We start from the raw sequence: 14,740 nt of genomic DNA, 5'->3' as shown, positions 1-14,740 counted from the left end.
CACATCCATCCGTCCCAAGAATGCAATGGAGTTTGATAAATTTTGGAATCCACTGGAGAGACACTGCAGACGAAAGCACGGATTCGGATGAGCAACAGAAAACAGAAGAAGGTCAGTATCTCTTTTTATGCAGACGGAGTTTCTAGAGTTTGAAAAACATAAAGATTCCTTCTTTCTCCATGAAACGGATGACTGGGCGCGACTATACCACCTCGGGCCCGCAACATCCCTCCTGAGTTCTTCCTGAATTTTACTGTAGAGTTGTTTTGATCTCCCGAACGAGCTCAATACCTAAATATTCCCTCGTGAGGAGATAGGAAATTCTTTTCCGTTCATAATGGAGGGGCGGACCGTCAAAATCCGAGTTTGTACGAGAATTCTACAGCGATTCTAGTAAGGGACGCTAATTAGGGTTGCAACATGCTAAAATCTGAAGCAAGTTGTTACCTTCCCGAAGTCAGTCGTCACCTTCCCAGGGAACTGAAGCAAGTTATTATCTTCCTGAAGCCAGTCGTCACCTTCCCAGGGAACTGAAGCAAGTTGTTACCTTCCCGAAGCCTGTCGTCACCTTCCTAGGGAACTGAAGCAAGTTGTTATCTTCTTGAAGCCAGTCGTCACCTTCCCAGAGAACTGAAGAAAGTTGTTATCTTCCCAAAGCAAGTCATCATCTTCCCACAGAACTAAAGCAAGCTGTCATCAATCCACGGACCCGCAATTCTTCCTGAATTTTACTGTCGACCTGTTTTCACCTCCCAAACGAGATCAAAACCTAAATATTCCCGCGAGGGGAGATAGGAAATTCTTTTCCGTTCAGAATGGATGGGCGGACCGTCAAAATACGAGTTCGTACGAGAATTCAACAGCGATTCTAGTAAAGGGCGCTAATTAGGGATTCGGCATGCCAAACCCTAATTCAGACAAAGTTGCCATCATCCCATGAAACTGAAGCCGGTCGTCATCCTTCCACGGAACTGAAGCCATTCTTCATCCTTCCAAGGAACTCAAGCTAGCTCCACTCCAAGCCGAGAAACGCAAGCAACTCCATTTCAAGACGACCGATGCTAACGACTCCCATTCAAAGCCGACCAACGCCTGCGGCTCCCATTCCAAGCTGACCAATGCATGCGGCTCTCATTCCAAGCCGACCAATTCCTGTGGCTCCCATTCCAAGCCGACCAACGCATGTGGCTCCCATTTCAAGCCGACCAACGCCAGCGGCTCCGCTCAAGCCGCACCAACACCGATAACACGTCAATCCAGCACCCTCGCGTTCCCTAGCCCATCCAAGATGAAGCGTGACCAAGCCAAGCTGACAGTTTGCATCTCAACCAGCAGCCGCCTCTACCATTTCAAGGTCTAGCCAGCAACACCACGAGTAGAATTTACGCTAGGCCGCCGACACAAGAATCACGAATTCTCCTTACCTCTCGAAAAAGGTTAGTCGGGTCTTCCTGACCATCTTTTCATGACTTCCCATTTCGATTTTGTCCTGGCCTGTCACCAGCTTATGCTTACCTCGCAACAATGCTCCTGTTCCGAGCTAAGCAGGGGACTTAATGTTGATGGTGGTTTTTAGATTAAGGTTAAAATCGTAAAACCTTACATCTGACATGACGTCACTACAACCACTAGCGCATTTATTGAATCATTCAACATACCTACGTAAGAATTACCAGGGTACCCTTTTTTTATATACATGTGTCATGTTCCACGGCAGAACCCTTAGTATTGACCGACATAATCTTCGTACATACCAAACCCTAATTCTCATGCTACCGCGCCAAGGCATGCCAACCATGCCAGCCGCACCACTGTGCCAATGGCAAACCATGCCAGCCACATCTTCGCGCCAAGGCATGCCAACCATGCCAGCCACACCACTGTGCTAATGGAAAACCATGCCAGCCACATCTCCGCGCCAAGGAATACCAACCATGCCAGCCGCACCACTGCGCCAATGGAAAACCATGCCAGCCACATCTCCGTGCCAAGGCATGCCAACCATGCTAGCCACACCATGCGCCAATGGCATGCCAAACCCTTGGACCCAACCATGCTAGCCGCACCATGCGCCAATGGCATGCCTTGGCCCCACCATGCCAAGCCAACCTCACCTTGCCTTGGCCCCACAATGCCAAGTCGTCCGTACCAAACCCTTGGCCCCACTATGCCAAGCCATCCGCGCCATTGTCCTTGGTCCCACCATGCCGTCCTTCCCTATGCGGCTACCAAAACGAAGGCGTGCGATGATCAATGACACCCTTCCATCCTAGATGCAAATCCTAGCCATCCAAGGTCGCCAAACAACGCATGGTAACCTTTGGCCCAAAAACCCTAGTTTTGGCCACGCCAAACCGAGCCAAGGCATGCCAATGGCATGCCAACCACCTTGCCGCGCCATACCATGTCGGCCTTCCCCATGCGGCTACCAAAATGAAGGCGTGCGACGATCAACATCCACCCTTCCATCCTGGATGCAAATCCAAGCCGTCCAAGGTCGCCAAAAAACGCATGGTAACCTTTGGACCAAAACCCTAGTTTTGGCCACGCCAAACCGCGCCAAGGCATTCCATGCCACATGTGCCAATGGCATGCCAACCACCTTGTCGCGCCATACCATGCCGGCCTTCCCCATGCGGATACCAAAACGAAGGCGTGCGACGATCAACGACCACCCTTCCATCCTAGATGCAAATCCTAGCAGTCCAAGGTCGCCAAACAACGCATGGTAACCTTTGGCCCAAAACCCTAGTTTGGTCCACGCCAAACCGCGCCAAGGCATGACATGCCACATGTGCCAATGGAATGCCAACCACCTTTCCGCGCCATACTATGCTGGCCTTCCTCATGCGGCTACCAAAACGAAGTCGTGCGACGATCAACGACCACCCTTCCATCCTAGATGCAAATCCTAGTCGTCCAAGGTCGCCAAACAACGCATGGTAACCTTTGACATAAAACCCTAGTTTTGTCCACGCCAAAACGCGCCAAGGAATGCCATGCCACATGTGCCAATGGCATGCCAACCACCTTGCCGCGCCATACCATGCAAGCCTTCCCTATGCGGCCACCAAAACGAAGGCCTGCAACAATCAACGACCACTTTTTCATCCAAGATGCAGATCTTAGCCGTCTAAGGTTACCAGCTAACACATGGCAACCTTTTTCCCTAGTTTGGTCGCGCCTAAACAAAGCCAAAACCCTAACTTTTTGTCGCGCCTAAACTGGGCCATATTAAAGCCATACTGATCATACTTTCATGCCACTGGATACCAAACGAAAGGTTGCAATAATCAACAGCTACCTTCCTCTTAAGATGCAAAATCTCGACCGTTGAAGGTCACCACCGAGTCGGCAAGTCTCCCAAGATCAACTTGCCAGACAACAACAACATGCTACATGTTTTCCACGAAAACATTCGAGACATCAACACATGTCACAAACTAGGGGATGCGCATTGGGTATTGGTTTGGCGGTTTACAGCGTGCGACGTACACTACGCTCGTTATAAGAAAGTGTCATAAGGATGATGCGGTTAGTAAATACATGGAGTAATGGTGAAACGCTTTCTTTTATGGAACATCAATTCCAAGCATTACCGGTTACCACCTCCTCCCATTTAATCACCCGTTTTCAATTTCTTAATGAGACCAGTGTACGTTTCACTTCGACTTGTATAAATAGGCATTACCTATTTCCACCGAACAAAAGGTTCAGGTCAGGAGGATACAACACTCAGAAAATATTTGCTAGCGTTCCATCTTTTAGCTTCCCACTTTCTGATACAAGTCATGAAACAACTACTCTTCCAGAATCAACTATTCTGGTCTCAACACTTTCTTCGCTTCCCTCCCCAAAACCAACCCTTCTCCTTCACTTTGTGACCGAAGCAAGTCTGGAACGACTATTTCTTGGTTTAGGACGGATTTGTACAGATTTGTCTCTCGAATCTAAAGTACTCCCTTGCAGTACATTGTTTAGGGTTTAAATTCGTTTCTCACCCACACACCCGGAATTACCAAAATCAGCAGAAACCGTTTTCACCCTCAAACACCTATTTACAATCCCATAGCAATTTTTGGTAGTTTTTATTACTAACATTTTTATTGAAATAAATAAGGAAAGTAACTAAGGGTATGCATGTAAACTACTACGGTCTCCTTAATATTTTGACAAAGTCAAAACAGACTGTCTTTTTGAAACGGAGGGAATATATATATATATATATATATATATATATATATTTAAATTGATACAATCTCCATCGTAAACTTCATGGTTTTTATTATCTGCCTACTTTCATGCTCTATGATTCCTCTTTTAGAGCCAACAAGTTAAATTTGATTGAAACAATCAAAATCAAATTATTGATCAAATGTTTAAAAAACAATATCATTATGAACTGATGACCAAATTACCATAATATGATCTTATTAAGCCTATCCATGATCTTGATTCTCAATTTTCAACATCATATGAATTTGTATTGTACTTGTTATATTGTTACCTTGTTTACATCAACCCCAAATCCCTATCTGATAATCTCTAATCATATCGGTCAAATAGAACTTGGATAATCTTAATTTCTATTGAATCCATCAAGTTTGGTTTTCACATCTATTCTTTTTATGCTGAAATAAAGTTGAGCTATGACCTAAATTGATTAAGCATCAATATTCTTTTTTTTTACTTGACTATAACCAAATTTAGTGTATTTACAATAGAAGTTTTTTTTTTTTTTAGTAATCTCATTGTTACATATGAGAATAAAGAGAAATGAGAAAAAGAAAAGATACAACAACATTAGTTGAAGAGGAAAAAAAGTATTAGGACGAATAGAGAGATAAATTGAGTGAAGAAGTCTTTTACCCTCTTGTCTCTTCCCTGTTTTTTTTTATTTTCTTTCCACCTCACCTTGCCACATTGGATAAGGAAAAAAGCAGTAACCGAATAGCATTGCCAATTAAAATTAGGGATATATAATACACCTTTAATCACCTATATTGTTAACCTGACCATCGATAGAAAGTGATTAGGTTGTTTTGACTGACAAGTGTAATGGGTAAAAGTTACTGACAACAAGTTTAATGATTAAATTATCTGTTTAATGGTTAAAATAAATTACTGATAGGAGAGTGGTCGACTCAAAAATCAAATTACTTTTACCTTATGTTTTATTTTCCCTCTCCTTATTCTCTTGCTCAAATCAAAATAAAAATTACTTATTATTCCTAAAACACCCCTGAGCTTCTTTCATACGTTACCCCTTTCCCAACCGTCACTTCCTCACGTACCATTGGACACCAATTTGGAAACCTTTCAAAAACAGTTCTTTCTGTACGTTCTGCATTAGCACGCGCATCCCTTCTCTCGGTCTAAGCATTTGAAACACGTGGCACTACCATGTTCAAAAATTCAAAATTTGTTGCATCTCACTAATTTATGCCGAAGGCGCAATACGCACCCCATGCATTATTATCAAAGTCTAACGGTAGAGATACAAAGAGCGGGAACAGAAGTCTCTTGACTTTCAGAGACTTCGACGAAGAAAGAAAAATGGAGAATGCTGGTTCTTTTTCTTCCTTCAAGCAAATTTCTTCCTCTCATCATCATCATCATCATCGTGAAAATGTAGAAGAAATTCTAAAGAAATTCTGTAAGCAACATTTGGTATTTGATCAATCATTTCCTGTTGAAGAACTGATCAAAAGTTTCTGTAAAGATCAATCGTTATCATTAAATGGTAATAAACAAGCTGGAAAAAATGGTCTCGATTTGATCGAAGAAGTAGAAGAAGAAGAAGAATCTTCGAAATTACTTCGGAGGAAAAATCCAACTCTTACTGTTTCTATAAATACAGATTGGTCACTCAAAGTGATGAATCTGTTAATCAAGAGAGTGTGGATTGTAGTGAGTTGAAGAAATTTGATAGTTCAGTTTCTAATTCTCCAAGAGGTGATTGAATTATTAAACCCTAACTTTTGAGTACAGTGTTTTTTGGTTCAAATTTTTCCCTAATTTTTTCTGAATGCTGAAGTTAGTTTCGATTTTGGTTTGATTTTATTGGTAGATGATGTGGTAACTCAACGTATGAGATTGGAGGATCCAGAGAAAGAGAAAAACAAGAGGATGTTGAATGTTGATCAGCCGAGTAATCAAATGATTAACTTGGAATATTCAAGTACTGAGAAGATGAAGAGATTGACATTTAATGATCCACATCTATTAGGTTTGGGGGAACTGGAGTTTAAGAAGATGTTTTTGATTCTAAGTTGCTGCGGAAAGTAAGCTGATCTTTGATGGTACAGTTTCATATGAAGTTTTGTTGTTGTTGTGTGTGTGTGTTTTGGTAACATTTTAGGGGTTCATTCTTCTGCAGGGAGTATAAATTGGAGGATTTCATTAGTGTGGATGAAATTCTGAGGATGAAAAGCTTACAGATGGATCATTTTGAAACCAGGCTTAGGAATATTTTGGGGGATAATCAATATGTTAAGCAAACAGATAGAACAAAGGTGGTTTCGTCTTTAATCATTTGTCAAATGTTTGATCTCAATAGCAGCATTTAATGAGTTTTCTTAGTCTTGCTTAGTTAGTAGTTACATCTGAATCTTGCCAAAATGACTTTTCATTTTTCCTACTTATGAAAAAGTCTGCTAATTTCAGCTGCAAGTTGAGTTGTGATAAAATTTGTGTGCTTAATAATTTATCTTAAGAATTGACTAGCCAGTTATCTCTGACAACAGTTATGTTGCTTATAAGGCTAAAATGATGAATCTGGGGGTTCAGAATTATCTCTGCAAGTTCCTGAAAAATCTGAACTGAAACCATCCAATTCTAAAGATATTCTGTTGTACTAATCAGTGCCAATTCTTTGGAATTGAAACCGGTCAATTCTAGAGATCTTCTGTTCCATTTCGTAGTGCTGGACCTCTAGAAACCTTCCTGAACCATCACCTCCTACAATGTTTGGCTTAATGTATCTTAAGCCAGCACATGAATAGTCGAGTTTATATTTGCCATAGGAGCAAGCTTTAGTTTTTGTTTACTAAATGGGAATGTCACACACATATTCATGTTCATAATTATGTCGACGCAATTACATTTGACTTGAACTGTTTTGCAGAATCTTGATTGGGATTCCGAAAAACCTTTTGTGTGCCACTGTCATGTTGAACCTGATGGGAGTTACACATTTAAGGTTTGTGATTCTTCTCTAAGATATAAGCTTGTGTTTGTTTTCCTATGTTCTCTTGTACTCCATCCTTTGTCCTCGTAAAAGTGAATAAGTTTTTTGAGCTAGCAAATTTGTTTCATCTGTTCAATTTTGCTTCTGGGTTTGCATCTTATACATGTGATTTTTGTTAATGCTCAGGGTCCGTATCTTCAAAGAGATACTACCCATCTACACAGGGTATTAGGGGACGATAATGTATTGCTGGTGAAGTTTTCTGGAAATGAGGGGGATCGAGATTGTAGTTCAAGTCCTGTGTATCATAGGATAGGAAAAGAGGGAATTCTTGTGGGTTTGCGCCGCTTCCAGTTTTTTGGTGAGTTAACTCTTAATGCATCTGATCTGTGGTAGAATTGGCCTTGCTTATTCCTCTCCTCCTGAAAGGGATGCATCCCAAAATGGATCTATTTTGAATGTGGATGTATCTGAGCATGTGTGAGTGTAGTCAACGTGCATTGCATTATAATATAAGCTCTATTTCCACATGCCACAGTAAATGTGATGTACAACTACTGGAATCCTAATAAATAAACATAGAAGAGGATTTAAGATTTGGGGTTATACCAGTAACGTATAACAGAACCTCTAAGATTGACTCTCTTTTCCTCTCTACTTGATGGCATCACTTAGATGAGTGAACTATCATCCAGTCATCTCATATGTACTATGAAAGCTTTGTAGTAGATTCCAACAACAACAGTTGGAATGAACTCATCAACAGTTAAATTGACGAATCCTAAGATATCCATGTTTGTCAGTTCTCCAGTAATCTCTGCCTGTTCCTGAGTGCATCATCTCCAGTAACCTCTGCATTTCTTTGACATCTCTTCTAGCCATTGTTTCAATGATCCTTGCCGTATATGGTTTTCCTCTCATTTCTTTAACAATTTAAATTCTGCACTATTGATCTTTGGATGATTGAAATGGAAGGCTTTGTTTTGTTCCAACTCCTGTTAAGTAGATAGAGTGAAGATGAATGAAATGCACTAGTAACAGTTTAAAATTAGTCTTGGGATCAAGATCTGAGTATTCTATTAGATTCTTAGAACTTTTAGCATGTACCCATATACTGATCAATGTGGTCCGCAAAAACAGAATGAGATAGCATTGAATGAGTCCGCTCCTTGTTATTAGGCCCACGAACTCTTGCCAGACACACCCTCTCAAAAACTTCAAACTTTTAGAGGAAGTAGTTTGTTTACAACCCCAGCGGTGTCGTTTGTTCTTTTCTCATACGTTTTCCAGTAATTATGTTTGTGTTGCTTTGTTACTCTTGTCTGATTTATGATATTTGTTTCTTTTAAACATGATCTAATGTTCCTTTTGTTTCATGGATTCTTGCTCGCATATTGCATCAGTTTTTAAAGATGGGGGCAAAGAGCAAAAGAAGAAACAAATGCAAACAAGTTCCTTTGCTTCATCTGTCAAGTGTTACTTTGTCTGCTTGGAGTCTAGTGGCTTACACGATAAATCTATTTCTGAAGCACGGTCTCATTTTATGCATATACACAATATTTCCAGCATGCCTAAGTATATGCCCAGGTTGGATGTCGTTGCAATTCATCATCACAATTCGATGTAACTAACAATCTGTTTTGAAACTAACCTTAAAGTGCATAATGCAGGTTATCTCTCATCTTGTCTAAGACCACCAAGATACAACTGGATTTTGCATCTGTTAATATTGAAATAATTAAAGATCAACCTTGCTTGGTAGGTAACTTCTGCTTATTATTGTTTGAGTAGGAAATAGTCATTGTCAGTCTTGATATATTCCTACACCCACCTTAGAATGATATATTATGTTGCCCATCTCTTAAGGTCTTAACATCATACCATCTTATTTTTGAATTATAGGACCAGAATGGTAATACCGTCCGCAATCAAGATGGGGACATTTTGATCCACACGGACGGGACAGGGTTTATCTCTGAAGATTTGGCTTTACTATGTCAGAGGAATATTAGAAAAGGGAAGTACACTAGTCTTGATGGCGATAAGGTTTGTTAATCAACCTAACAATTTCAGTTGTAAAATTTCATTTTGTTATGGCTGGGGGTTTGCGTATGAAACCTCAAGGTAAAGATTACTCTCAGATATTTGTGTTTTCTGTGAGTCTGGTATCGCTAAAGCTCCATAATGCATGAATATCTTGTATTTAATCTTTCGCATGATAAAATGATGCTCATAGGTGAATGTTTTACCCTCTAGAGAGTTCTAGATCGAAATGCAGCAGAGGAAAAACCTTCAGATGACAAGTCAATAAGGTCTTACATTGGGGATCCGGTACAGTTGTTTCTGCTTTCTGCTCTCTTTTTTATTCTTACCCTTTTAGTCTCTGGTTAAAAAATTTGCTCTAATTTTATTTTTCATTTTCATGTCTAGCCTTTGCTTACCCAGTGCCGGTTATTCTATGATGGTGCTGCGGCCAAGGGAACCTTGCTCGTCAACAAGAAGGTACTCTCCAGTAGGATTCAGGATCGTCTAGTCATTCCCCAACCCTTGGGGCTTTAGTTGTCAGGGTTGGGGTTCAGACCTATAAAATTGACCATCTTTTCTCCTCTAATTGATGCATCACTTGGAGGAGTGAACTCTCATCCGGTCATCTCTGATTAAGTACTATGCAAGCTTTGTAAGTAGATTCCAAATGGTTAAATGGCAAATCCAAAGAAATTGGTGGTTTATCACTCTTGAGTGCATCTTCTCCAGTAATCTCTGCAAGTTCTTTGACATCTCTACTAGCCACTGTTCCATTAATCTCTGCCTGTCTATGATACAGTGCGAGTCAAAACCAACAGAAACTCACTGATACGTCACCCTAAAAATCTTCCTGGGTTGAATAGAACAAAACCATGAACCATTCTTCTTAAAACCCTTAAATACCACTCAAAACCTCCCAAACTTTCTTAATAAAATACAGTCAGATTTTTTTTTGTCAGTGGAAGTCCAACATAGTCGTTAATGTTTCCTGTTCATATTTGCAGCTACCATTCGATACAATACAAATAAGACCGTCGATGATAAAAGTTGAAAGTGACCCAAAACTTGTAAATGCTGTGAGTGCTAATTCTTTGGAGAGCGTAACGACAAGGTATAACCTGGTTCTAGCTTTTTAATTAAGGTAAATGTAGTGGTTTTGTGATAATGTTTTTGTTTGCAGTAGCTATTTATAACCGAAGTTTAAGTCTGTTTGAGGTTTACTTGCAATGTAGAACAGTAGAAATTAGGATATAATCGTCATTATCAGAACTGAAGTAGTTGATAGGAAAGAAGAAGAAGAAAGAGTAAGTTAGTTCTTTGTACCTTATAACTATAAGTCAAAGAAAAGCAAACAAACAAAAGTTCAAGGCTACTTATATGAAAAAATAACATACGATAAGCTTTTGTCCTTGACCAATATTTAGTTATTACAGTTTGTGCCCATGCCATTCTCCAATTGCCTCTGTTCGGTTAAATTTACGTATCAAAACTTCAAGGTGATTGAACTTGAACTGATCACTGATTGATCCACTGATGCGTGTATGCCGGGGTTTTTAGTGATTTCCTCAGCCCTTATATGATTATATCTGAGCTATGCCACTGCAGGAACAAATTTGTGTTTGAGAACAAATAATGAACAGTGAATTGGTTGAGGTGTATTATGCATGCGTGGATTTCAGATAATATCTATGTGAGCTCACGTAGGTTGAAGGGAACAATGAACATGGTGCAGGTTGATCTAAGGGTGTTGACTTCTCTGGGAGGAGATGGTGTTATTGGACAAACCGACGTGGGAGGTGATTGGAAGTAGTCAATAATAGATGAGGATCTGCACCAATTTTGTTATCTAGGCTAGAGATAGTAGTTCAAGAGGTTACCTAATTACGGTCCGCAGAGAGTTTAACTGGTCTCAGATTTGGGGATGCTCTACTTAGCAGTTCAACCGTGTAGTTTACAAAAGCTGTTGTTGATGATGGGAGCTTAGACCGAGGGCCTTAATGACAAGTTCTTTTCAGTTGACTATGTACATGTATTGTGCGAAGAGAACATCTGAGCTGCTTTTCTTGCTAAAAGAGGTTCCATCTTGGAAGGCTTCTCTAGTCATTTAAACTTTTCATCTGGATTGAATATCCAAGCAGGGCCTTCTTTTGGTGAACACTGCTTGTGTTATCTCTATGACTTTGGTCAATTTGGTGATGCCCACCCTGTATAATGGGATGGTTTACCAATAGTTTTTAAATTGCTTACTCTTTGTCTAGGCCTTTCTTTTATTTTCTGGTTTTAGGAGGCTCCACAAGTGCCTTGTTTTTGCACTAGCATTTTGCTTTGGATCAAGCAAATAAAAGATCTACTTGTGCATTTCTAATATTAACTTATGTGATAGATAACTTAACTTGCCTGATTCGAACTCATTATGTTTGACACTCGTATTGAAAAGCTGTTCATTTCTAATATTAACCTCTTTTTTGCCAGCAATAAACCAAAGAATTCGTGTTTATCGAAGTATTTACTTGCACTTCTTGCTTATGGTGGAGTTCCACAAGAGTACTTTATGAACCTTTTAACAAAAGCACTGGAGGATGCTCAAAATGTTCACTACAACAAGCATGCAGCATTGACAGGTGATAGTTTACTATTGAATTTATTACGAGTCATCAGATTGCTGTGGGGTTTTTCTCTTATCAAAATTGACTTGAAATGGATTCTGGTCAACAATCCTAGATGTGATTCACATCAATTAGCGATCTACCACCCCACCTCACCCCTTTTTAAGCTGTAGGATTTTCTTGACCCTCAGTGTAATTGCAGTTGCATTGAGGTACGGTGAAATGGACAATTTTCTAGTACCGAGGATGATTTTGTCGGGAATTCCTATTGATGAACCATATTTGCAAGATCGTTTGAGAGTCCTAATGAATGAAGAAAAAAAGAGTCTCATGGGTGGAAAGCTTCCTGTAACTGAATGCTACTATCTTATGGGGACAGTAGATCCAACTGGGATTCTAAACAGAGATGAAGTTTGTGTGATTCTGTAAGTATTTCTGTTATTATTATGTTGTCATATAAATCCTGAGGCACTCTCACTTATTGAGTAGTAGTAAAAGCTTAAAAAACTTTATTTGCTCTAATCACTGTATGCAACCAGTTCTATTCCAGTTGATCAATCCAACCAGTAACAATATATTGAGGATTATAATGCCATTTGGCAGAACAGCAGTGTGGGAAGTGCAAACAATGCTAAAATGTCTTTCCGTATTGTGATTTATTTGATTTGCCGAATGATTTTCAGTGAAGATGGCCAACTGTCTGGGAATGTGTTAGTATACAAGAATCCTGGACTACATTTTGGGGATGTCCATGTAATGAAGGCTACATATGTTGAAGAGTTGGTGAACTTTGTTGGGAATGCAAAATATGCCATATTTTTTCCTACAAAAGGGCCGCGATCCGTGGCTGATGAAATAGCAAATAGCGACTTCGACGGTGACATGTATTGGGTTTCTAGAAATCCACAGGTTGGTTTGCATACTCATAATTTACGTACATTTCATGATTTGTAGTTTCATTCGTTCAAAGGAGAGACAGGAAAAGAATTTAGGGAAAAACATAACATAAAAATAAGGAAGTATATGTCGAGCCTTGTTAAAAGGAGTGGAGATTTGTTGCAGTTACTCTTGCCCAACTTTGTAAGAGTTGTGAGTCTTAGTGAAAACATAGAGAGAAGGCTGGGAACTAATTTGTAGGTTCGTCTATGTGTATTAGTCTTATCCTGTGCTAACTTATGTTAGTTTCTGCAGTTACTAGAGTCTTTCAATCCAAGCAGCCCATGGGAACAAAAATATACAGCAAAGAATGTGCGCCATCGGAAGCCAACTGATTTTTCTTCTGGGGAACTAGAAGATGAACTTTTCCAGCAGTTCTTAACAACTAGATTCAATCCAAGGTTTGCACTCTCTTGAAGTTCACTTTTGGTTTAGTTAGTTGACGTCGTCCTGTGGAAGTTATTATGGTTCACATATAGATATGCTTAATTTACTGAATAGGGACTTGGAAGGTGAGCATTTAAATATGCATTACTGCTGAGCTTGATGTTACCTTTTTGGAAGTTATCTTTCTTTCTTCATTTTTTTTGGTGTATTCCCAAGTTGGTGTTCGTGATAATGTGAAAGGTACCTAAAGCGGTAACGATCAGACTACTGGTGTTTATCTTCTTGCAGTTACGGTATGGGTGTGGCAGCAGACTGCTGGCTGGCTTATATGGATAGATTATTGACCTTGAGTGACGACTGCACTGAAGAGAAGAAATGCATGAAAGACAAGATGCTTCAGCTTACTGACATATACTATGATGCACTTGATGCTCCAAAGACGGGGGAAAAGGTTGGCTTACTTCTTTTCTTTTAATTTCCGTAGAATCATATCAACTCAACTCTTCTCCATATTTTCTGAAATCTGTTTGTGCTTTGGAATTCAGTTCGATAAGGTTGCTTAGAGTAAATAAATTGAAGATTATTCTGAAGAGCAGTTGCACCAAGTTACCTTATTCAATGTCAATTCTGTTTACTTTCTACTCTTTCTCTACTTTACAGGTTGAAGTTCCGAGCAATTTAAGAGTCAGTAGATATCCACATTACTTGGAAAAGTCGAACTTGGGTTCATATCAATCAAGATCTATTCTGGGACTAATTTTTGATAAGGTGGCTTCTTTTAAAACAACTCAGAGGCTGGAGGCAAATGGTGAGAATTTTTTTCGAAATTTTCATGTTCCACTGGTTTTAGAGTTACTGATAGGTGACATGTATTTCTTTTATGAATGTGGTATGCAGAAGCAAGGAAATTACCTGCTTTTGATGGAGAAGAAATTCCAGCATCCTGCATGCGATTATGGGAGGAGCGATATGATCAGTATAGAAGTGAAATGACTGATGCATTGAATCAGGATGACGATGTAAAAGATGATTATGCTGAAGAAGTTAATCAAAAGTATAAGCAGGTAATTCTGTCCGAGTTCGCATTTTCTACACCATCTCTGGATAATTTCGACTTTATGAATCTAGGCATTACATTACATCTATCATTATTGCTTGAAATGCAGATGTTATATGATGCCCCAGAGCTTAATGAAAGTACAAGGATTAGAGAGGAGATATACAACGAAGCACTTGCTATATACAACATCGTTTACGATTATGCAAGGATTAAGGGTGTGGGTAGATGCGGCTTTGCTTGGAAAGTTGCTGGTCAGGCGCTCTGCGAATTTTATGCCAAAAAGCTTGATGAAGATCCCATCATCTGTACTAAATCAGTACTACGTGAACTTTTCATCTAACTGAGCAAAAAAATGTGCCAAGAATTATAGGATTCAGGGTTCATAAGTGAAAAAAAAATTTGTAAAGGGATCAGAGCTCATGATATTTTGTATGTAAAGTTGTAAACATGTAATTATGCAATTTCCTTGTGCATTTTCTTTGCTCGGATACTATGTGATCAGTTAGGCAAAAATGGTCCTTTTGGAATTCCATTTTC

At 39.6% G+C, this 14,740-nt stretch overlaps 1 protein-coding gene across 1 annotated transcript; it reads left to right on the top strand.

The window, feature by feature from the left end:
- Nucleotides 1–5,627: 5,627 nt before the first annotated feature.
- On the top strand, nt 5,628–14,577 carry LOC113348172 (probable RNA-dependent RNA polymerase 5). The gene is made up of 19 exons (XM_026591876.1): nt 5,628–5,955; nt 6,071–6,284; nt 6,380–6,515; nt 7,127–7,201; nt 7,376–7,550; nt 8,593–8,776; nt 8,860–8,947; nt 9,092–9,235; nt 9,446–9,520; nt 9,620–9,691; nt 10,219–10,325; nt 11,687–11,835; nt 12,023–12,245; nt 12,504–12,729; nt 13,012–13,157; nt 13,432–13,594; nt 13,804–13,951; nt 14,041–14,207; nt 14,310–14,577. Exons 2-19 carry the CDS (start codon nt 6,091–6,093, stop codon nt 14,541–14,543), a joined length of 2,706 nt encoding a protein of 901 aa, XP_026447661.1. The 5' UTR covers nt 5,628–5,955; nt 6,071–6,090; the 3' UTR covers nt 14,544–14,577.
- Nucleotides 14,578–14,740: the final 163 nt, after the last annotated feature.

Source organism: Papaver somniferum, chromosome 2 (genome assembly GCF_003573695.1).
Source record: "Papaver somniferum cultivar HN1 chromosome 2, ASM357369v1, whole genome shotgun sequence".
Classification (NCBI taxonomy): Eukaryota; Viridiplantae; Streptophyta; class Magnoliopsida; order Ranunculales; family Papaveraceae; genus Papaver; species Papaver somniferum.
This window is presented reverse-complemented; position numbering and strand designations above follow the sequence as displayed.